The 21,509-nt window shown below is 41.1% G+C and overlaps 1 protein-coding gene across 7 annotated transcripts in view; it reads left to right on the top strand.

Moving 5' to 3' along the window:
- Nucleotides 1-20,829, top strand: part of AZIN1 (antizyme inhibitor 1) — a 30,339-nt gene extending 9,510 nt beyond the window's left edge. Inside the window, exons 3-13 of one of the 7 annotated variants that reach the window (XM_040972674.1) lie at nucleotides 1,433-1,577; nucleotides 6,111-6,307; nucleotides 7,465-7,638; nucleotides 8,305-8,477; nucleotides 10,148-10,282; nucleotides 12,510-12,591; nucleotides 12,875-12,949; nucleotides 16,509-16,671; nucleotides 17,764-17,876; nucleotides 18,150-18,364; nucleotides 18,537-20,829. In XM_040972674.1, coding sequence (XP_040828608.1) covers nucleotides 6,206-6,307; nucleotides 7,465-7,638; nucleotides 8,305-8,477; nucleotides 10,148-10,282; nucleotides 12,510-12,591; nucleotides 12,875-12,949; nucleotides 16,509-16,671; nucleotides 17,764-17,876; nucleotides 18,150-18,364; nucleotides 18,537-18,648 — 1,344 coding nt within the window. In that variant the 5' untranslated portion in view covers nucleotides 1,433-1,577; nucleotides 6,111-6,205 and the 3' untranslated portion in view covers nucleotides 18,649-20,829. Of the gene's footprint in view, nucleotides 1-1,411; nucleotides 1,590-6,110; nucleotides 6,308-7,464; nucleotides 7,639-8,304; nucleotides 8,478-10,147; nucleotides 10,283-12,509; nucleotides 12,592-12,874; nucleotides 12,950-16,508; nucleotides 16,672-17,760; nucleotides 17,877-18,149; nucleotides 18,365-18,536 lie in introns of all 7 variants that reach the window. The other 6 variants (XM_040972670.1, XM_040972676.1, XM_040972673.1 and 3 more) reach the window with 6 other exon arrangements.
- Nucleotides 20,830-21,509: the final 680 nt, after the last annotated feature.

Raw genomic sequence — 21,509 nt, 5'->3', positions numbered from 1 at the left:
CAGTGTAGCTGTTGTACGCGGTTACATGCTCTGAACTCCAGCACCTAGACCAGTACTGCTTACCTGTCAGGATAGAGCCTCTTACCAGAAAGGGAAGTGTCACACTGCCAGATTCTAGGTCGAATACAATCAACTGTTAAGTAATAAGCAGTTGTTTGAAAAATTGCAAACAACATCTAAAGGAGTTAGAGCAAACACCTGGGAGATTTACACAGGGGACTGTTTATTTGGAAGGCAGAGGCACAGAGCTGACTCGCTCCCATCCTGGTGTCCCACGTGGGTGGCAGGGCCCAGTCACTTGGAGGATCATCATCTGCTATCCAGAATCGTTTGCAGGATGCTAGATCACAAGCATTGTGGTCAGAACTGGAGCCAGAGCTCTGATGGAGTTGCTGATAGTGCAGGGGCAGTTTAACCTGCCGTAATGTCATACCTACGTGTAACTTTAATGCATAATGAAGACAAATTTTCATTGAGCATAGACATCGGATGGACAATGAGATCTTACTGAGATAAATAGGGTTATTTGCTGTGCTGCATGGAAACCAGCAAAGCTAGAAAATTTGCACTTAATATGCATCTCAGTTACCAAAAGTAGTTAAGTATTTAACTTGTGTTTAAGTATACACCATCTCCAGAAAAATGTTTAGTCTTTATATCAAATAATCAAGAATTGCCTAAGAGTACCTGATCATGCCTTTTCCATTTGTAAAAACGATGCAGATTGCTGTGAAAATCGGCAATCAGTGAAAATTTTCTCATTAAGGTATGTTTTAGCATTTATTTTGAGGCAATTTTGTTTAGGTAGCCTTTGCACAGTCACTTTGGGTATCTTTATGCTTTTCTTAAGTATAGCATGTTTATTCTTACTCCCTTTTTGAAAAATTCTTCAGTGGTCACCTTTGGTGTTCTTTCTTAGGGTTATTTAGCTTTTTTTCAGCCTCATCACCTGAAAAAACTCAACGTAGGCCTGCCACTTGTTTTTGCTCCAATATGGCAAAAGTTCATCCTTTTTTTGTTATCTGACTTGCTCCGGGCCTCAAATATGTTAAGTCAGTCATCTTTTTCAAGTCTTTCTAGTGCTCTTTCGGGCAGTCATTTATAATTATTTATAAAGATATTCTGTATGGGTAAGTAATTTTTTTGTTTGTTTCTCTTATAGGTAGAATGTAGAGGGAATTTAAATTGTCTATTTTTTGTAAAATTGTGAGCTGAGTACTGAGTGATGGAGTGTTGTATGAAAATAAAGGGGACACTGCCAGTAGGCATCATTAAGAGTTGTGTAAATTTCAAAGTCCCTCTTAAGTTCTCATTTTTAATGAGGCAGAAGCGGTGCTCGCCAGGAGCACTGGTGTGTTAGGGTTGGGTTTCCTGCGTAGGTGTCTGGGAAGCCGTACTCTCCGCCTTTCAGCTCTCCCTGTTCTACTTCCAGGGAGCTCTTCACTGCAGAAACCCAAGACTCATATTCATCCAGCTTGGTGTCAAGTGGGCTGTGCTGCCAGAATTATCTTGTGATTATTTGAGAGATGTGTCAGTTTCTTCTGAAGTACAATCAACTGTAGACGCCTTTGTAGCAGGTGTGTAACAAGGCAAGTGCCCAGCTGCTGCAGCCACTGCTCCTGGATCTCCACTCAGGAACAGGAGGGCTGAGTGCCCTCAGGAAAGGCTCCAGGGAGCAGTGAACGATTCTTTGGAACCTTTTTCTTTCGGCAGCTCTTCATGACCATGTGTTCTCCAAACACACCAATACAGCGGTGTAAATAAGGGTTACTGTTGTGCTTTTTTTTTTCCCTTGCCATATATGATCCAAAAGGCATCTTATTCCGTGAAAGTAGTATTGGGATTATAGCTATTGTTAGCAAAATAACATGAACTTTTGAAATATGTATTAATAAGGTCTTTGATTGTGAAAATAGTTTTAAAGTGCTTGTGAGTAAAGAATACTTACTGTGTATTACAAACGCCCAAATTTTTGTTAACAGTAAAATTGCTCTTCTGTTTTGAAGAGAATCTTAAAACTTGCTTTGAATAGATTTTGGAAAGTGTGATGAAACTAATTCAAGGTCCAGCAGCATCAGGCTGTAGTACAATACTGATCCATTATGTGTTGGAGCCAATTAGTGTTATTTCTTAATCTGTAAGCCAGATAACAAGATGTGGTGTTAGTTGGGGGTTGTCATCATTGTCAGCAAGAATTGCAGAGACTTGGTCTGTCTCTGTAAGCTGGGCTTGCCTTCTTAGTGGAGGGTATGGTGAAGTCTTGGGAACTGAAGTGTGGTGACGTGGGCCTGGAATGTGGTGCTGTTACCTCCCAGCATGTGTCATTCACACTGGCTCTTCAGAACATGCCGCATCTCGAGATTTTGGTTTAACACATGATTCACCAGTTAATTTTAGTAAAATATTAGTGTTTTAAATAGAGCAAAAATGTGAGAACCTAGACCCTTGTGATCAGGGGAGCTGTGATATATTTTGGCCTACCATGTTAAGAAACTTGCAGGAGAATGATTTTAAACCACATTTTAGAACTCCTTTATATTTGGGGCTTTGAAAGTAAGAAAGACTAAGGATCATCCCATCCTTATCCACCTGAAAATTACTAGAAACTTTGAGCTTCCAGATGATTTGAACAGTTTGTTGCCCAAAATGTATTAGAAAACCTGTCTCCTACAAGTGTTTATATTCTGCAGATTCCAAGGAGTTAGTTTTTCCTGGGTCTGGGAAGGTGTTACCAGTCAGATAGTCCAGCTTTGAACTTACATGTGGATCACTTGTCTATAAAGGTTATGGACTGTTAGAGATGTGAAAGGTGGGCCTTTGTTTTTAACACACTTTTGGGGAATTTGTTATCATTACTTGTTCCTGAGAGAGACCTCACTCTGGTCTAGGAATTTGTATGAATCCCAAAGCCTTCAGACTGCATACAGTATAATCAACTATCTTCGTGTTAATCTAATTAAGGATATCAAATAACACTGGCATGTAATGCATCTTTTAGTGCACTTGAATTTGCCTTAGTCCTTTTTTGTTGAAAACTGCTAATAGAGCAAATGAATTTTATTGTAATAGAGTCTTTTTGTCAGTTTGGTTAACTACATTGCAATTTCTTCTGAAGTGACCATTCCATTTCAAAGATGAATCCTCACTTCATAAGCATTATATCTTTCCTTTAGAGCAGTACTTGATTTTCATATTTGTACTCCTTGGTGTATGTTTTTATTCATTGTGATCCCATTATTTGTCAACTTTTAGATTTTGAGTTGACATTTAAAATTATTTCACTTGTATGAAATGAGTTTGTAGTGTCAAGAAGCAGGTGTCTGGTTGGCTTAATTGTGTGGATGAAATCAGATTTACTACCAAAAGCACTTGATAATACGGTTGTGGAGATGTGCCAGTAGAAGAAATAGTTTAAGGTTCAGGATCTACTTATCTAAAATCAAAGAATAAAATAAATGGAATCATAAAGGAAAATAGAAAGGCCTAGGTGTAATAGGAGATTTATTATAGCAAGAGTAAATTTAGAGTTTATTCACTACCTATGGGAGTTTAATATGCCTCAAAGTGGTTACTTGATTTGGGAAATGTAATAATTTTATTATGAGAGCTCTGTTGGATTTCCTCTCCCTCTGCTCCTCAGAAGAAGACATCCTGTGCTTTATAGGAATGAGGTATTGGGAGCACCATATTGTCTGCTTTGCTTAAACACAGTTTGATTACAAACTTGTCTGTGCCTCAGTGTCTTCATCTGTAGAATGGGGATAGCGTGTACCATTGTGATTTTAAGGATTCAGAGAATTGATACTAAGAGCAGTATCTAGTATATTGCTAAGAACATGCCTGCTATGCCTGCTATGATACCTAAGCTAGTTTAGCAGCCAGAAGGAGTTGAACCTACTAGATTATGTTGCTTGAGAGTAGTTGAGAAATAGTCTGCTCTTGTGCTCTTACTACTCCAGAAAAAGCTCTGAAGAACGTGGCAGTCAGCAAGAAAGGCACAGTCTGTTCTGGTAACAGTTGGGGAGCTGAGTGAGAGGCAGAGGGCCACCCTGCAGCTGTAGGGAATGGAGACTGAGTCTTGTTCTGATGGGAATTTTCTGCTCATGGGAGCATTTAGTCGCCTGCAGTGGTTCCTGATTGGATAATCAAGTGTTTTTAAGCAAAACATATGGCAAAGAATTTGTGGAAATTGATAAATGTTTTGGTGCAAAACATTTTAAAATCGATGGATATGAGGGTTCTTCAAAAAGTTCATGAAAAACACATGAAGTAAATTTCAAAACTTCTTGCACCTAAATAATCGTTACTCATTACTGCTTTGACATTTACCTCTTTAAGTGGCCTTGTATTGCTCTTGATGCTTGCTTGAATGTTATTCTAGAATTCTTCTTATCTTTTGCTTAAAGTAGACACCCTTACTCTGATCAGATTTAATCGTTAGTCATGTAGCGGCCTTTAGAAGAATGCTAAGTTGTGCTTTGACTTACTGCCTGAGTGTTAGATTTCATGCAGATAAGCATAAAATAACTTCTTTGGTAAAACGAAAATATTCCTCAACTTTTTTGTCTCTGCCACAGCAAGAAAGAGATTTGACAGTTCAACTAAATGTAATTAGGTCCTTGGGATATGAACTTGGTGTTTAAAAATAAAATTTTGTATTTCATGAACTTTGACTATTGCTATAGCTTATTTAGGATATTTTGGGAATCACTGAAATTGGAGTACTTGCAGGATAAGAACGAACCATCACCCAAGGTGACCTCTAATGTGATGCAGAGGGAAGATGAAGGAGGACACGCAGCATGAATGAATGACAGGTTTTAAATCAGGTTGCCAAGACAGCTTGTGTTGGCCACTATTATGTCTTGATACGCTGCTAAAAAGAATAGGTGAACTAAACAATGGGGAAAGGTTTGATTGGAGAATAGGATTAGGCCTAAATAGAGCTAGAGGGTTTTGTTTGTTTAAATAAGATTTATTCACTTTAAAGGCAGAGTTAGATCTTCCATCCACTGGTTTCCTTCCCAGATGTTCACATCAGCTGGGGCTGGGTAGGTCCAAAGCCAGGAGCTGCTTTCAGGTCTCTCACATGGTTATACGGGCCCAGGCACCTGGGCCTTCTCTGCTGCCAGAGCAGAAGTGGAGCAGCTGGGACAGGAACCTGTGCTCATTGAGATGCGGGGCTTTACTCACTGTGCCAAGCTGATCCCTAATCAGAGTTCTTGGTAACTGAGTGAGTGTGCAGGTAGCTGGTTTGTACCTTGTTACCAATTTTGATGGCAGTTTTTCTGTTTTCAGCAGTTGACAGTCCATTTGGACCCATTCTTTTAAACAAATGTTTTTAATTAATGTGCTGTATGATTTTTTTTTTCCTTAACACATTTGTGTGCATTTACCTGGAAATGCCGTTGTATGGATGTAGTATGTTGAAGACAAGCTGTTAACTTCTTGACTGCAGATAGATCACTAGCTGCCTATTGACTTACGAATTTATTTGGAGGACAGTAACAGACCCCTCCTCCCCCCCCCCCCCCCCCAAAAAAAACAACTCTTCCATCTGCTGGTTCACTCCTCAGTTGCCTGCAGCAGAAGTGACGTCAGTTATCCAATACTCCCAGTTTTCCGTGTGAGTGCCAGGTAATGAGTATATGTTAGAGAAGAAGTATAAAGCAAGGTAGGGACACAGATGGTATGCAGCAGTTGTCACTGCTTGAGATATACTTAACCATCACTAGGACCTACTGCTAGTGCACATCCTGGGAGGCAGCAAAGATGGCTCAGAAACTGAATCTCTGCCACTCATGTGTAAGACCCAGTTAGAGTTCTGGGCTCCTTACATTCACTTTGCCCACCCGAGTTGGAATTTGGGCACTGAATCAGTATTTGAAAGATCTTTGCTTATTTTAAAAGATTTAAGATTTACATTTTTTTAAATGTGTGAGGTGTACATTTGCTTTTCAATAGCATGAAACAATATTACCTGGTTTTTCTAAATAGTGCTTATAATTGTATAAATTCAGTAAATTAGACATGTTGCATACGCTTTCATTAATAGTTCTGTTTAGCTGTTGAAATAATACGAACTTTTGATCCAATTTCTATTTTGACAGTTTGTTGCATATTCTAAGGACCCAGACATAGGCTTGCTGGCCCATCTCTTGTTTTTCCTGGTATATGACTTTCGGCTTTGTGGAATACGGCTGAGATGAAAGGATTCATTGACGATGCAAACTACTCCGTTGGCCTGTTGGATGAAGGAACAAACCTTGGAAATGTTATTGATAACTATGTATATGAACATACCCTGGTAAGTGTATCTGACAATTTCAGAAGAAAAAGTCCCTTTATTTCTCTCTTCCTTTACCATTAGGCTTCTTGAAATACTAGTTATACTATTGTCAAATTGTTCAGCCCATTCCTGCCAAGCCATCCACAGGAAGCTGGCAGTCAGATGTCACTCTTTTCTGACTTTAGCAGTACTTTCCTGGCTCTGTTACCCACAACCAGTAACATTTCAAGACTCAGATTATGCCTAAGAAAACGGCCTACCCACCTTTTTTTAAACCCTTGCTTTTTGGTGGTGCCCATAAATCCTGGTGTTTTTCCACCAGAGTAGTTTATTTGAAAAGCAGTTACACAGAGAGACGAAGGTGGAAATGTTCCATCTACTGGCAAACTCCTAAATGGCTGTAATGACCAGTCCAAAGGCAGGAGCCAAGGGACTTTTCCAGTTCTCCCATAAGGTTGAAGGAACCTAAGAACTTGGGCTGTCTGCTTCTTTCCTAGGCACACTACTCTCAGGAAGCTGAATCAGAAGTGGAACCAGCCAAGGTGCCTGTATGGAATGTCAGTGGAGTAGGCTGTGGCAGATCTGAAAGAAGTGCCACGCTCCTGGCTTCAGCCTGGCCCAGCTCTGGCCAATATAGCCATTTGGGGAGTAAACCAGTGGATGGAAGATCTGCTGGTTCACTTTGCAGATGCTCTTGACAGCTGGGACTGGGCAAAGCTGAAGCAGGGCTGGCCTCAGTCCAGGCTTACGGTATGGGTGGCAGAAATGGAGTCTGCATCATCACTGCTCCCTCCCAGGGTGCATGTTAGCAGGAAGCTGGACTCCCTGCCAAGTGATTTGAGCATTCCGAGTACTGTCTTAGCCATTTCACTGACAGATTCCCCTCTGAACAGATAGGTCGTCTTCTCTCAACTACCAAGAAGTGAAATTGAGGCAATTATCAAAGGTGCAGGGTTTTTTGTTTTTTGTTTTGTTTTGTTTTGTTTTTTTTTTTTTTTTTTGCTTTGCTGTTTTAATTTTATATGGCTGTATACAGCTGCACAAAATCAAGTTTAAACAGAAAATGAATATATTCAGCAGTTTCCTTTTCAAATTCAATAGATTTGGTTAAAGTGTTCCAATGTGTATGAAAATAATGTTCAATTTCTTTGTGTTTTGTCTTTTTTTCCCAACAGACAGGAAAAAGTGCATTTTTTGTGGGAGATCTTGGAAAGATTGTGAAAAAGCACAGTCAGTGGCAGAATCTAGTGGCTCCAATAAAGCCGTTCTATACAGTGAAGTGCAATGCTACTCCAGCTGTACTGGAGATTTTGGCAGCTCTTGGAACTGGGTTTGCTTGTTCTAATAAAGTAAGTTCAGTTTTGTGTTACTACACATCTTAAACTCTTTCACTTGTAAGGAAATTAACACAACAGAGCAATGCAAGGGAGTTTGTCTTTGGATGGTTTTTTAAAAATTATTTAAGTTTACAGTTTGATACTCAAAATTTTCAAGTATATCAATTACAGGAAAATTTTGTAGTGAGTCTCTGTAAATAATAATGATTATTATTATTGAAATGCAGAATTACAGAGAGCAGAGACAGGTCTTCCATCTACTTCCTCACTCCCAAGATGGCCATAGTGGCTGGAGCTGAGCTGATCCGAAACCAGGAGCTTAGAAGTTCCTCTGAGTCTAAGATGACTCTAGATGCTCAAGGGCTTAGGCCACCATCTGCTGCTTTCCCAGGCCATTAGCCGATAGTCAAGGCACAAACCGGTACTCATTAGATGTTGGCAACTCAGGTGGAAGCATCGGGAACTATTTGCTCGTGGTTCTTAGGCTAGAGCTATCTCTAGATCAGTCTACTTCTGAATTGTGGGATTTTCTCTGGTAAAACAGAGCATTGCCAGAATGCCAACTGTAATATCTTATTCTAACCTCAAATTTTTAGCCCAAAATATTTAAATATAAAAGAATACTGTTGAAATATTTTTCCCTTTTAGATGGTAGTATATAACATCTTGTTTTCACAGAATGAAATGGCTTTAGTGCAAGAATTGGGTGTGCCGCCAGAAAACATTATTTACATAAATCCTTGCAAGCAAGCATCTCAGATAAAATACGCCGCAAAAGTTGGAGTGAATATCATGACATGTGACAGTGAAATTGAATTGAGGAAGATTGCACGTAATCATCAAAATGCTAAGTAAGTATAAAATAAGTGATCAGTGACATTGTCTTATTCTTTAGAGTGTTGGGTTTCTCTTTTGCCTTGACAGAAAGAGCATTTATGCTAGGGCAGTGGTGTTTATTGTGATTATAACTTTCCTTAGTTAATTTTGCTATCCTTTCATCAGATATTTTTTCTTTTTTAAGATTTATTTTTTATTTGAAAGGCCAGCTGAGCCCATTCCAAACCATGAAATTCTTCCAGATCTCCCAATTGGCATTGTGATCCGAGTATTTGAGCCATGCTGTTTCTTTCCCAGACTGTAAGCAAAGAACTAGATTAGAAGTAGAGCAGTTAGAACAATAACCAGAGCCCGTATGAGATGTGAGGGCCACAAATGGAGGCTTATCCCACTATATCTTGGAGTTGGCCCAGATACCTGTTACAATCTTAAACTGAAAGAAGGAATCTTTATGTGGTCATCAAATTATAGCCATAGCTATGTATATTAGCTCTGTCAGTTATTTGACAAGTTGGGAGTAGGATGTAGAGATACTTCAGAAAATTCAGAGAATGAAGTTAAAAAGTTGACTTTGGTTCACAGAGGTAAGGTTTATTTGAGGGGGTGGAGTGTGCAGCCTTGAGAATCACTCAGCACTGTATAGTAATACATGCTTCTCACTGTCTTGCAGCAGTGCCCTTGTAGTTTTGCTTATTCCTATTTAGGTAAGGGTTTCTATCTATTTCATTTCACACTTAACTTTGAATGTAAATCTAATTGTACTAAGAACCTTAGGATAAGGCCCTGTGGGCACCCTGTAGAGAATACCTGTTCATGGTTTTGAAAGAAGGCCTACTTTGCACTGTTGGCTGTGTTAGCTTGTGTGGTGACTGGTACCACATAATGTAAACATAATTTTTATATTATGAGCATCTATTGCAGGCATGGGGAACTTTTTATTTATTTATTTATTTTTGCCAAGGGCCATTTGGATATTTATAACGTTAGCCATAGTAATTATCAGTTTAAATGAACCTGCTTCAGATTCATTGGATTTGAAGTCCCACCTACAGTTAGTTACCTTGGCAGGACTAGACCAGATCATTTCAAGGATGTTATATATGTCCCACAAGCCAGGTATTCACTTCTGTTTGTTCATCTTTCTGTGATGGTTTGGGAGGAAATACTGAGTAGTAAACCAAAAGTTTACTGTTGGAGACGTAACTCAAAGCCTCCAAATTTTTTCAGTTAGAAATCAGCTGGGAGAAATGTGTAGATGTGTTAGAGAATGACTTAGATAGGACCATTTCTGGACTTGGAAGACAGTTCAAGCCCTGATGTTTCTATTGAAAGACAATGATGCATTGCTATTCAATTTAGTCTTTTGGGGTAGATTTATGAACTGATGGACTTCATTTGAAAGTAATGTCACCTTTCATTACAGGGCCCAACTGACTCTTGCTGCTATACAGTCTTAACTCGCAGCATTTTCCATATTCCTGTCCTTGTAAGCTCCATGCTTTAGGCCCTAATTGCTAGTTTTTTCTCTATGCAGGATTGTTTTTCATTAGGTTCACTTGATTCATCCGACGCTGGATTTTGGAGCACTGTCAACATAATCAACATACTTCCTACAACCTTCAGGCTTCATATAAAGATGATGATGTAAACCAACTCTGCCCCAATCATCTTCCCCTTCTCTTAGGGTCTTACTACATATTGCAACAGAAGACAATATTGGAGGTGGAGAAGGTAGCATGAAGTTTGGCACCTCACTGAAGAACTGTAGGCATCTCTTGGAATGTGCTAAGGAACTTGATGTCCAAATAATTGGAGTTAAGTAAGTACTTGTTTTAAATTTTGTGGTATGGTGATAGGTCTTACTGGTTGTTGATGCAGGACTTTATTTTCATGACATCAAAGATTTGACTTTCGGTCTTTAAATATGCATTAGATTTATCTAAGAAAGGCAAATGTTTTCCAAGGTAAGTGCACCTCCTCCCTTGCCTGTACCCCACCCCTCTCCCAGAGACAAAGTGGTCCATAGGTTAATGTATGATTGAAGTCCATATTAAAATGATAGTCAAGTGGCTGGCTCAGTGGTGTAGTGTGTAAGGCTGCCACCTAAGACCTCACCCTCACACATGGGCACCAGTGAGTCCTGGCTACTCCACTTCTGATTCAGCTTCTGGGAAAAGCAGTGGGAGAAAGATGACCCATGTGATGGACCCTTGCAACACACATGGAAGACTGGAATAAGTCTTAAACTTCCAAAGATTTGTTTGGGAGCCTGGTGCAATGGCTCAATTGGCTAATCCTCCCCCTGCAAGTACCAGGATCCCATGTGGGCACTGGCTGGTGATCCAGCTGCTCCACTTCCATCCTGCTCCCTACTTGTGGCCTGGAAAGCAGTAAAGGAGAGCACAAAGTCTTGGGACCCTATACTCATGTGAGACCTAGACGAGGCTCCTGGTTTCTAGGTTTGGATTGGCTCAGCTTCAACCACTGCAGCCATTTGAGGAATGAATCAGTGGGTAGAAGATGGTTCTCTATAAATCTGCCTTTCCAATACAATTTTTTAAAATGTGTTCTGCTTATGTTAAATCAGAGGGCACTGCTGATTGGGTAAATCTGCCTTTCCAATAAAAATAAATTAAAAAAAAAAAAAAGAAAAAGATGTCTTCCATCAGCTGGTTAACTCCCCAGATGTCTGCAAGAACCTGGGCTGGGCTAGGTCATTCAGGAGCTTCTTCCAAGTCTTCCATGTGGGTGAGGAGTCCAAGTATTTTGACCATCTTGTGCTGTTTAGCTATTGAAGTAGTTTTTAACTTGAAATCCCCGATGGCCAGCCCCTTGGTGTAGCTCTTGGAGGGCCAGGGTCGGAGTCCTGGCTCTGTTCCCCATTCCAGCTAACTGGGAAGCATTAGGTAACAGCCATGGGTCTCTGCTGTCCATATGGAAGGCCTACATTAGGTTCTGGGCTCCTGGCCACATTTTGGCTATTGAAATATTTAGGAAATAAACCAGCAGATGGGAGGTTTCTCTTTCTCTGTCTCTCCTCCTCTCTCCCCCTGTTCCTCTCTCCGTCTCTCCCTCCTTCCCTCGCTCTCTCTCCCTCTTTTCCTCTTACTGTAAGATACTTGTCCATTTGCGGACTTTCCAAATGTCCCCAACAGGTCAGTCTAGATCTGAACCCTGAAACTTCATCTGTGTCTGCGTGAATGGTAGAGGCCAAAAGCACCCCAGCACCCCACTGTCTTCTCTCCGTTCCCAGGGTACAGTAGCAGGAAGCTGAATTGGAAGCAGAGCTTATCTATGGACTGGGCCCCCACCCTGCCTTGTTTTTAAATTGGGGGTGGGGGGACTAAGACCTGAGTAAGTTTAATTTTACTATAGTTTGGGTACTAATCGAGAGCATAGCAATAATAAGCCCTAGATTTGCTAAATTGCTAATCTTGGCTTCATGAAAGTTCTTGCCTTGCAATTGATCGCAAAGATCAACAATATGTTAAATTATTTTTCTATACGATTTTATATACAGGTAAATGATTTTAAAAGAAATGATTAGAAGTAGTGAATCTTTCTGTGCTCTAGACAGTGATAAGACTGACCAGCTAGTAATCATTAAGTAATGATTATTTTTCTTCATGTGATAATTTTGACACATTTAAAAATTCTCATTTCATTATACTTAAAGGTTTTGAAATTTGTATATCCACTGTTAAAATTAATCATATTTCTATGAAATTTAAGCATTGTGAAATTTTAATAATGGTATTAAGTGTGGCTTACTCAGCTGAGCTAGTATTTGTACTTATTTTGCAATAGATGTATTTTATATTTGATGAGAAATTGAAAGCCTAGAAATTTTGTGATCCAGTTTGGTTGTTATTCACATATAAGCATTTCCTGTTTATTTCTGTGGAGCAGGTTGATTTCCTATTCAAATTTGAATAATTAGGCTAATTGGAAAAGTTAATATGCTTCCAGTGTCAGTACAGGGAGTAATAATTCCAGGACTAGAAAATGTGATGCTTTACATTTATTGCTCTTTTTCTTTATTTCAGATTTCATATTTCAAGTGCTTGCAAAGAATCTCAAGTTTATGTCCATGCTATATCTGATGCACGATGTGTTTTTGACATGGCTGTAAGTTCTTGTTTTGCTATTTCGGAGCAGGGTCTTATTGAAGAGAAGGACTTGGTGCTTTCTACCAGTTTGAACTGCTCTCATTACACTTAATATCAAATACTCATAAGTATTCAGGGCTTAATAAGGTCATTCACCTCACTAAGAGGGTTAAGGATTGAAACCATAATATGCCAGAATGCAGACAAGGTCAGGGGGACAGTATACATAATGTTGAAGTTGACTTAGTCTGGTTTATTTTTAAAAATACCTTAATACTTTAAAATGTGTTTTCTGTTTCTAGGGAGAGTTTGGCTTTACGATGAACATGTTAGACATCGGTGGAGGATTCACAGGAACTGAATTTCAATTGGAAGAGGTAACTTTCTCAAAGATTTACTTTATTTGCAAGGTAGTTATGGGGACAGGGTGGGAGACAAGATGCCAAGAGAACGTCCCCTATGATTTTCTCAAATGGCTGATATTGCGTCAGGCTGAAGCCAGGAATCTAGAATTCATCTGGGGCTCCCGTATGGATGGCATGGACCAAAGCAATTGGCCAGCCATAACTTGAACTAGTGCTCATATAGAATGCCAGTGCTGCAGGTAGTGGCCTAAATTGGCAGTGCTACAAAGTCAGCCCCTGTGATTTGAAATTTTGCTCATTGCTACTGTCAATTAAGTATAGAAAATAATGACCAAAAAAAACCAGTGGTATTTGCTATTGGAGTTGCTTTTTTTTTAAATTATATTTTTGACAATCTTTATATAGTTAATTGGGGTAAAAAGGTTCAAGAGCTATAGGAAAGTGGGCAAGACTATTATTTCCATATTGTTTCCTTCATGTTTAAAGGGGGGTATTAAGGGAGAAGGCCCATCCAATTTCCTACCCTCCCCAGGTACCGGATGTGGGGCAAGCTCCGAGAATCTTGCTCAAGTGGTTTTGATACTTCACCAGTTATAAATTGCTGCCAATCTTGCCACTCCAAGCACTATGAGGTCTTTGAAGAATCCACTGATCGAAATAGTCCATCATAGAGTCTCCATTTGACCTGTATTTCACTGCCAACATATAGCTGAGATGGTTGATTGACCTGTTCTGTCTTCTCTCTTTTCTTGGTTAGGGTTCTGAGTCCAGTATTTCGATTGTGGAGATCCCCAAAGAAACTTTGTCTGAGGTGTTCACGGACCAGATTCTTGTATGTGCTAGCAAGTACAGGGCCCGGCACAGTCCATAGCCCCGATCAGCTGGTGGTTGCAATTGCTGGGTTGATTCTGTTTTCAGCCCTGGCTTCCACTGGAACCAATGGGTGTTGTAGTCCAGCCTGGTGCTGCCCAGCACATACTTGGCCCTCACCTAAACCAGTGGGAAATGCAGCCTAGTTGGAGCAACCCACAATAACCCCCACCAGGCCCGCCCCGTCCTGGTTTGCCAGTATGTGTAACAATAGTCCCGTCTGTCCCATACCTCGTTCCACCCCAGCCCCTGTCCTGGTTTTCGTGCCCTCCTGTAGAAGGGGTAACCCAAGAGGGAGGAGCCCACTATTTCCCTCCCAGGCCTCCCATCCCAGCTCATGCTCTCCAGCGGGAGTAGCTGTCCAGCAAAGGAACCCTCCCTTACTCCCCTGCCGGGAATTCCTCTGCCTCCTCCCTTCCTGGTTCTTACAGGTGCTGATTGGGTGTGCAGTTACATCCGGTACAAGCAACCTCACCTTGGCATTCCATATTGTGCACTGGTTTTTGTCACAACCAAACCTGGCTTGACCCACACTCTGTTCTGGTGCTCGGATTCGCCAGTGGATGACGTGAACTGATTCAGCCTGGTCTTCCCCCAACCCATGCCAAATGTATACTAGTGGTTAACTTTCCATGGCCTTTTCTGGGCTGTTTCCTATCATGTTTCTTGCACTTACCTGCAGGGTCTGTGTCCTGCCAGAGGAGTTGCCCAGGCTCCTCCATCAGAACCTCTCCCTATGCCAGATTTCATGCACATACCAGGGGATCCATGAGCCAGCCCTACTCAGTTCACCTCTTGTCCTAGCAGGAACAGTGGCTTTTCCTGACCAGCCTTCAACCCAAACTGGTTCTTGCTGTTGGATGTTTCAGCCTAGCCATGGCTCGTCCATACCCACATACAGTTCACACATGGCTCAGTAGGGGGTTGAGACCTAGCTTAGTCCATCCCACATCTACCCTGGTCCTCCAGGACACCAGATGGTGGTAGAGTCTGGTCCGGCTCGGTGCATCCAATCGCAGTCCACACTTGTGCCAAGGGAGACTACAACTATATCCTGAGCAGAACACAGCCCCTATTCCAGCCCATGCACCCCTTGGTGGGAACCTCAGCCCAATTCAGGGTGTCCCCTTAGCTCTCCAACCAGGCCTGTTCTCAGCCATAGATCTCGTGCATGTCAGTGGTTGCTCTGACTTAGCTTGGCTCAGCCCCTCACCCTTCCCGACCTCTGCCTTAGACACTGTGGCTTAGCGTCCCTGGCTCATGCAGAACAGTAGGTGCAAGAGCCTAGCTCGGCATGACCTGTGCTCTGTCCTGGTTTCTAGTTTCACCTGTGGGCTAAGGTTTGCTCAGTTCTACCTGGTACACCCCATTCCATTACCAATTGACACATTAGCCAGCTGTTGGAGCTACTTTTCCCAGCTTGTCCGACCCCCAGGTCTGGACCACATGTTCAAGGGAGTTTCCCAAGTTCCTCCACTTGATCCACTCCCAGACCCAGTTCTCATACATGCCATTGGGTTTAGGCCAGTGCCTGGCGAAGTCTGGCCTTTCATTTGAGCTTGTATGAGCTGATGAAGGTTGAGGCTGGCCCACACCACACCCTTTTTAGGATGCACATTCAGGTACTGCTACCTTGACCAGTCCAGACTGTTGTCGGTTCCTTTACCAGTGATTGATGGCAGGCTCCTTGGCCACACCTAGCTTAGTCCATCACCACCCCATCTCTTGAGCTAACCAGTGGGGCTAGAGTTTTCCACAGGGTTTGGCCCACACATCACTCACAGAATCTACCCCCTGGTTCTAGTGCTAGTTAATGTCATGGCCCTGCTTATCCATCAGCATCTCAGGTAACAGGATATGATTCTGCTGCACAAGCCCTGAGCCATAGCTTTTGCATGGACTGGTGTTCGGTGGTCAGCATTGTTCAGTGATTACAGAGTTAGTGTCATTGGGGATCTTTACAATTGTTTCACGTCCTAGAAGCACTGTGGGTTCAACCTGGATCTACCTAAGCAGCAATTCAAAGAACCAAAACCCTACAGGTCACTGGCTGGGGGGCCAGCAGGTGGAGCTTTTCACCAAATAGCACACTGGCCCCATGGGGACACCTCACAACTTGCATGCGGTCTTGTTATCAGGGATCCGAGCATGGAGATACCCCATCCTGAGACCCACCAGCAGCTGGGAGGCTGCTGGAAGTTTAAACTCCAGAGTTGCTTTTAATTTTTTTAATTAATGTCTTTGGTCAGTTAGTAAACTGATTTAAAAACCTGCCTTAGGGCCTGTCGCAGTGGGCTAGCAGCCAAAGGCCTCGCCTTGAATACACCAGGATCCCTTATGGGCACTGGTTCTAACCCCAGCAGCCCCACTTCCCATCCAGCTCCCTGCTTGTGGCCTGGATGGCCTAAATCCTTGGGACCCTGTACCTGTGTGGGAGACCCAGAAGAGTTCTCTGGCTGTTGCAGTCACTTGGGGAGTGAATCATCGGACAGAAGATCTTCTTCTCTGCCTCTCCTCCCTTATATATCTGACTTTGCAATAAAAACCTATAAATCTTAAAAAAAAAAAAACTGCCTAATGAGCTGCTAAGTTGATAAGCTTTATAGTCTTATTGAAACTGCTGGAAAGTGCAGTTATCAATTAATATTGTGAAGTGTTTTCCTAAATATTGAAGCCATAATCTGGAATTTTAAATCCATAGGTTAATCATGTTATCAGCCCTCTGTTGGATGCCTACTTTCCGGAAGGATCTGGTATTAAAATCATTTCAGAACCTGGCAGCTACTATGTGTCTTCTGCATTCACACTTGCAGTTAATATCATTGCAAAGAAAGTTGTTGAAAATGATAAATTTTCTGCTGGAGGTGAGTTGTAAAGTTCAGTTTTGTTTCTGTGAGCACATCATTCTAATTAGTGTGGACATGTAAAAACTAGAGCTACTAGGACAGCTGTAACAGACTAACTTTTAAATTGGTAATTTGGTGTGGCCTACAAATGATACTTACTATAAATAACCCACCCCTGCTATGTCCTGTCAGGTCAGATAACAAGAAGGCACTATGTGGTCTCTTGTCAGTGCTTCTCGAAAAATCTTCATTTCTTCTCAGGTGTGGCATGTCCCTAATACTGTGAGCCACTTCTTGGTTTCCTGATCTGGATGTTGTACTATCATTTTTTCCTTTTTCCCCTACCTCAGTTCCATAATCCAGTGTTTCTCCAAGGTACCTTGTTCATTTTTGAACTACACATAGAAATCACTGGATCACAGAGAACAGATGTTTTCAAAATGATTAGCATTTTTACTCTCCTACTCAGTGTATGTCCAGGAGGTGTTGTCCTTGCCTTCAGTGATTTTGTTGTTTTTGTCAGTGTCTTGAGTGTTTGTAGTAAGTAGCTGGTGGTAATTCATTATGGTTGTAAACTTTACCTTATGTCTAGTGGCACAGAGCAGTTTTTTAATGTGCTCCTGGGTCTCCTTTGTCAACTAGGTGTTCAGTTATATTTCTATTGAAAACGCAGATTTATAGAGGGGAGAAACGGATCTTCTGTCTACTGGCTGACTCCCCAAATGATCACAGTATCTGGAGCTAAGCAGATCAAAGCCAGGAGCTTCTTCCATGCCTCCCACATGGGTTCAGGGTCTCGAGGCTTTGGGCCATCCTCTGCTGCCTTCCCAAGCCACAAGCTGGGGGCTGGATGGGAAGTGGAGCAGCCAGAACTCAACCCTACACTCAAGGGATGTCAGTACTTGCTGGTAGAGGATGTCTGTTGAGCCAGTGTGCAGGCAGGCCCCTCAGCGTTCCGTTTTTAGCCTGTTTTGTTTATGGGTGTGTCAGTAAGTATTAGTCATTTTAGTTGAAGAATGGTAGAGATTGCATTTATTTGTTTTATAGATTAACTCAGCCTATTTAATAATAGTTTATAGTAAATTAAACTTCCTTGTTTGATTTCAGTAGAAAAAACCGAAAGTGATGAACCAGCCTTCGTGTATTACATGAATGATGGTGTTTATGGTTCTTTTGCAAGTAAACTGTCAGAGGACTTAAATGCCATTCCAGAGGTTCACAAGGCAAGTGTTATTACAAAAAATGCTGAAAGCTATTTTCCAATTATTTTAGAAGCACTCTACAGGGGGTTGGGAAGGAGTGTACTTTTTTGGTGATTTGCCTGTTGGGGCTGAGCCACTTTAGTTCATGGCCATGACGTGGCTAAAGGAAGAGCACCCTAGCGTTTGACCTGGGCTTACCTTGGATCTGACCGTGAAGAGTGCTTATCAATCCATCAGATTCAGTTATCTGAGTGAGTAAAAAATGAAAGAGAACAAACTTGCCCTTTTTCACAGAAATGCAAGGCAGATGAGCCTCTGTTTCCAAGCAGCCTTTGGGGTCCATCCTGTGATGCACTGGATCAGATCGTGGAAAGCTGTCTTCTGCCGGAGCTGAATGTGGGCGATTGGCTTATCTTTGACAACATGGGAGCAGATTCTTTCCATGAACCATCTGCTTTTAATGACTTTGAGAGGCCAGCTGTTTACTACATGATGTCATTCCGTGACTGGTAAGGGGATTTTGTTTTAAAACTGATGGTGTTGGTGAGGTGATGTTTGCTAATAATTCCTATATAACTTAATTCTTGTAAGGGTTGTTTAAAGGCTAGTTATAATCCTGTTGCATTATTCATTGTTGCGGTCTTTGGACTTAAATTCAGCACTTTGCTTATTTTTCTTTAGGTATGAAATGCAAGATGCTGGAATTACTTCAGACACAATGATGAAGAACTTCTTCTTTGTGCCTTCTTGCATTCAGCTGAGCCAAGAAGACAGCTTCCCCACTGAAGCTTAAACAGGCATTACTGCTTCATTAGATCTGAAGTTGCAGGTTAAGCTTGTCTGGTCTACATTCCAGTGGGTGGGGGGATTCAAACAACCTTATTCTGTTAATTCTCTTGGAAACAAAAATATTAGTAATAGCCATTTGGGACCAGACAAAATCAGCTTTCATTTATAATTCATTGGGGGTTATAATGGGAGATTAGATAATGTATCCAGATTTAAATTTAACAGTTTGTCCTACCCCTCCTTAAGCGTTTAAAATAAAATATGCAACAAAATGGATGACTTAGTGGAGATGGAAGCCCATTAATTGGGTTCCCCATTAAACCGTTTACATACAAGTACACAGTTTTTATACTAAGGATTCGTGTTAAAAAGTCTTGTAAAGTTACTGTCTTTCACCCAGATATATCAAATGTCAGTGGAAGACAAACAGTGTGACTTCATTAGATATGTTTAGTGTATTTAGGATGTGTAAATTTGTGCTTTGAACTGTAGCTTAATAAATGTAAAATTGCATCATAGTATTTGTTGTATTTGACCTAATGTAACCCTTGTATGATTGCAATAAAATTTTGTGTAGATTTAACTTTTTTCAGGCTAAAACTTTGGGAAAGGGGCTAGCTAGCAAAAATAGCTTTGGAATAGATGTGTATATGGACTGTTGTTGGAAATTATTTTTCTTTATAGCCCATTTTAAGTTTAGTTTGGCTCAGAACTTTTCATTTATTTAATTAGTAATTTAAGTAAAGTGGTAAATCATTGTGAAGTTCAGATTCCATTATGGAGAGTTGATGTGCAGTAGTAAGCATGATGTTTAACAATTTTTAACACCAAAAATGTTAATCCTGCATAAACCAATTGTAATAATCAGTAGGTGTTTTTGTATAGATAGGATGCATAGAGTATCTTAGTAAATCTTTGAACCACAAATCCTTTGACTGAAGTGGAAGATTCTCTTAAATACTTTGGATAAACGTGGGGAAGGAAATACAGTTGCAGAAAACTGCAGAGCCCTGATACTTAAAGAAGGGCTGCGTCTATCCAGAAAGCGGATGCTCTTTGCGCAGATATTTACATTCAGAGTAGGGGCTGTGGTAAAGCACACTTTGTTTCTTCAGTTTCTGATTTCAGTCATTTCAAGTTTAGGCCTTTTTGGGTTTGGTTTCAACTATTAGTTTCTTATTTCCAATCTGTTCTGCTTAGTAACTACTTTTCATTCTTTTTATACTAAGATTTTATGGTAGTAGGGGAGGGGAGTTAGCATCACTAACCTGACAGCTGTTTCCAGGACTTGGCTTTTTGTTCACTGCTTGTGTGTTAGTAATCCTGGATCTCAGAATCACAATGGTAATAAACAACAATGATCACTTCTTCCTAACTTATTCTATGTTCAGATGTGGAATTTCTGTCTCCCAAGAGGAAATGTGACTTCACTTTGGTGCCAACAGACAGAAAATTCTACCTATGCTACATAGGAGAAGTTTGGAATGCACTTAATAGCTGGTTTTTGTACCTTGATTTCAAGGTGGAAAGGAATTAATCATGAATTTCTAATAAATTTCAATCTCAAACCAGTAGGTGCTTATTACTATTTTTGATTTGATTATGCCCATTGAATTTCATGGGTTGTCTTAATAAAAGAGAAAATTAGGACCCCAAAGTCCTTGACACTTAATTGCCCTTGGGCTTTTCCAAGGAATAATAATTATGGGGTTTTGTGTAAAATTCCAAGCTACCTTGCAACATTTTTTTTAATCATAATGAGGAGGAGGACTTGTTTCCTGCCTTCTCTACATGTGCATTGTGGTCTGAAAATGCCAAACCTTGTCAGGTGGTCCTTGAGTTCTTCACTATAAGGCTTGAGCTCATGGCATATCAGTTTGCTATATCTGAGGGAGGGTTGTTCTGTGTGAAATAGCTTGAAGTTGCAAACACCACATGTGAATGATAGGATAACTTAAAGAAATGTCTGTACCGCATTTTAAAGACTGTCATAAATCTGAAGTTTGAACCTTGTATTTGAATTTGGTATGCTTAAACACTTAATGAATTAATGTAAAACTTTTTTTTACAGTATTGTAATCTCAGATCAAGATTTAACTGAAAATATAAGACCCAAATGATTTCTGTATAGTAAATTGAACTGTAAAGGTAACTTGTGTGATTCTGAATACACAGATAAAATGTTTTTATTCCTCATGTTTTACTTTGGCGTCTTGTCATGAAATAGTAGTGAAACTTTACACAGCTGCTTTGTGTAAGCCTTCTTTAGGATCCTAGTATAAAGTGATTCTGAGAGTTCAGTATGGAACAAGTAGCACATGCTGAATGAAATAGTTCTGAGGGCGGGATGCCGGTCAGGTACTTGGGGGAGTAATGACTGCTCGCAGTGGAGGGTGCAAGGGAAGCAGATCTTGCAGTGTGCCCCATGCTGATGGACTGAGGCCCCAGAGTCCGTTTAAGCTGTTGGGTAAACAGTGGCGTCTGCATCTGGTATGTGTTAATACTGACCATTGTTTTGTGTTTTGGAAGATGTATTTATCTTTATTGGTGAGGCAGATCAAATTTATGGAGAGGAGAGACAGTCTTCCATCCATTTCACTTGAGTGGCCAATGACCAGAGCTGACGTCATGAGCCAGGACCTTATTTTGGGTCTCCCATGTGGGTGCAGGGTCCCAAGGCATTGGGCTGTCCTCCACTGCTTTCCCAGGGCCACAAGCAGGGAGCTGGATGGGAAGTGGGTCCACTGGGACACAAACCGGTGCCCATACGGGATCCTGGCACTTGCAAGGTGAAGATCCAGCCATTGAGCCACTGTGCTGGGCCCAGTACTTAGTTTTGTTGCCCCTCACCTTTTAGCAAAAATA

This window comes from Ochotona curzoniae, unplaced genomic scaffold, assembly GCF_017591425.1.
Source record: "Ochotona curzoniae isolate NIBS_2020 unplaced genomic scaffold, NIBS_Ocur_1.0 contig_2318, whole genome shotgun sequence".
Classification (NCBI taxonomy): Eukaryota; Metazoa; Chordata; class Mammalia; order Lagomorpha; family Ochotonidae; genus Ochotona; species Ochotona curzoniae.
This window is presented reverse-complemented; position numbering and strand designations above follow the sequence as displayed.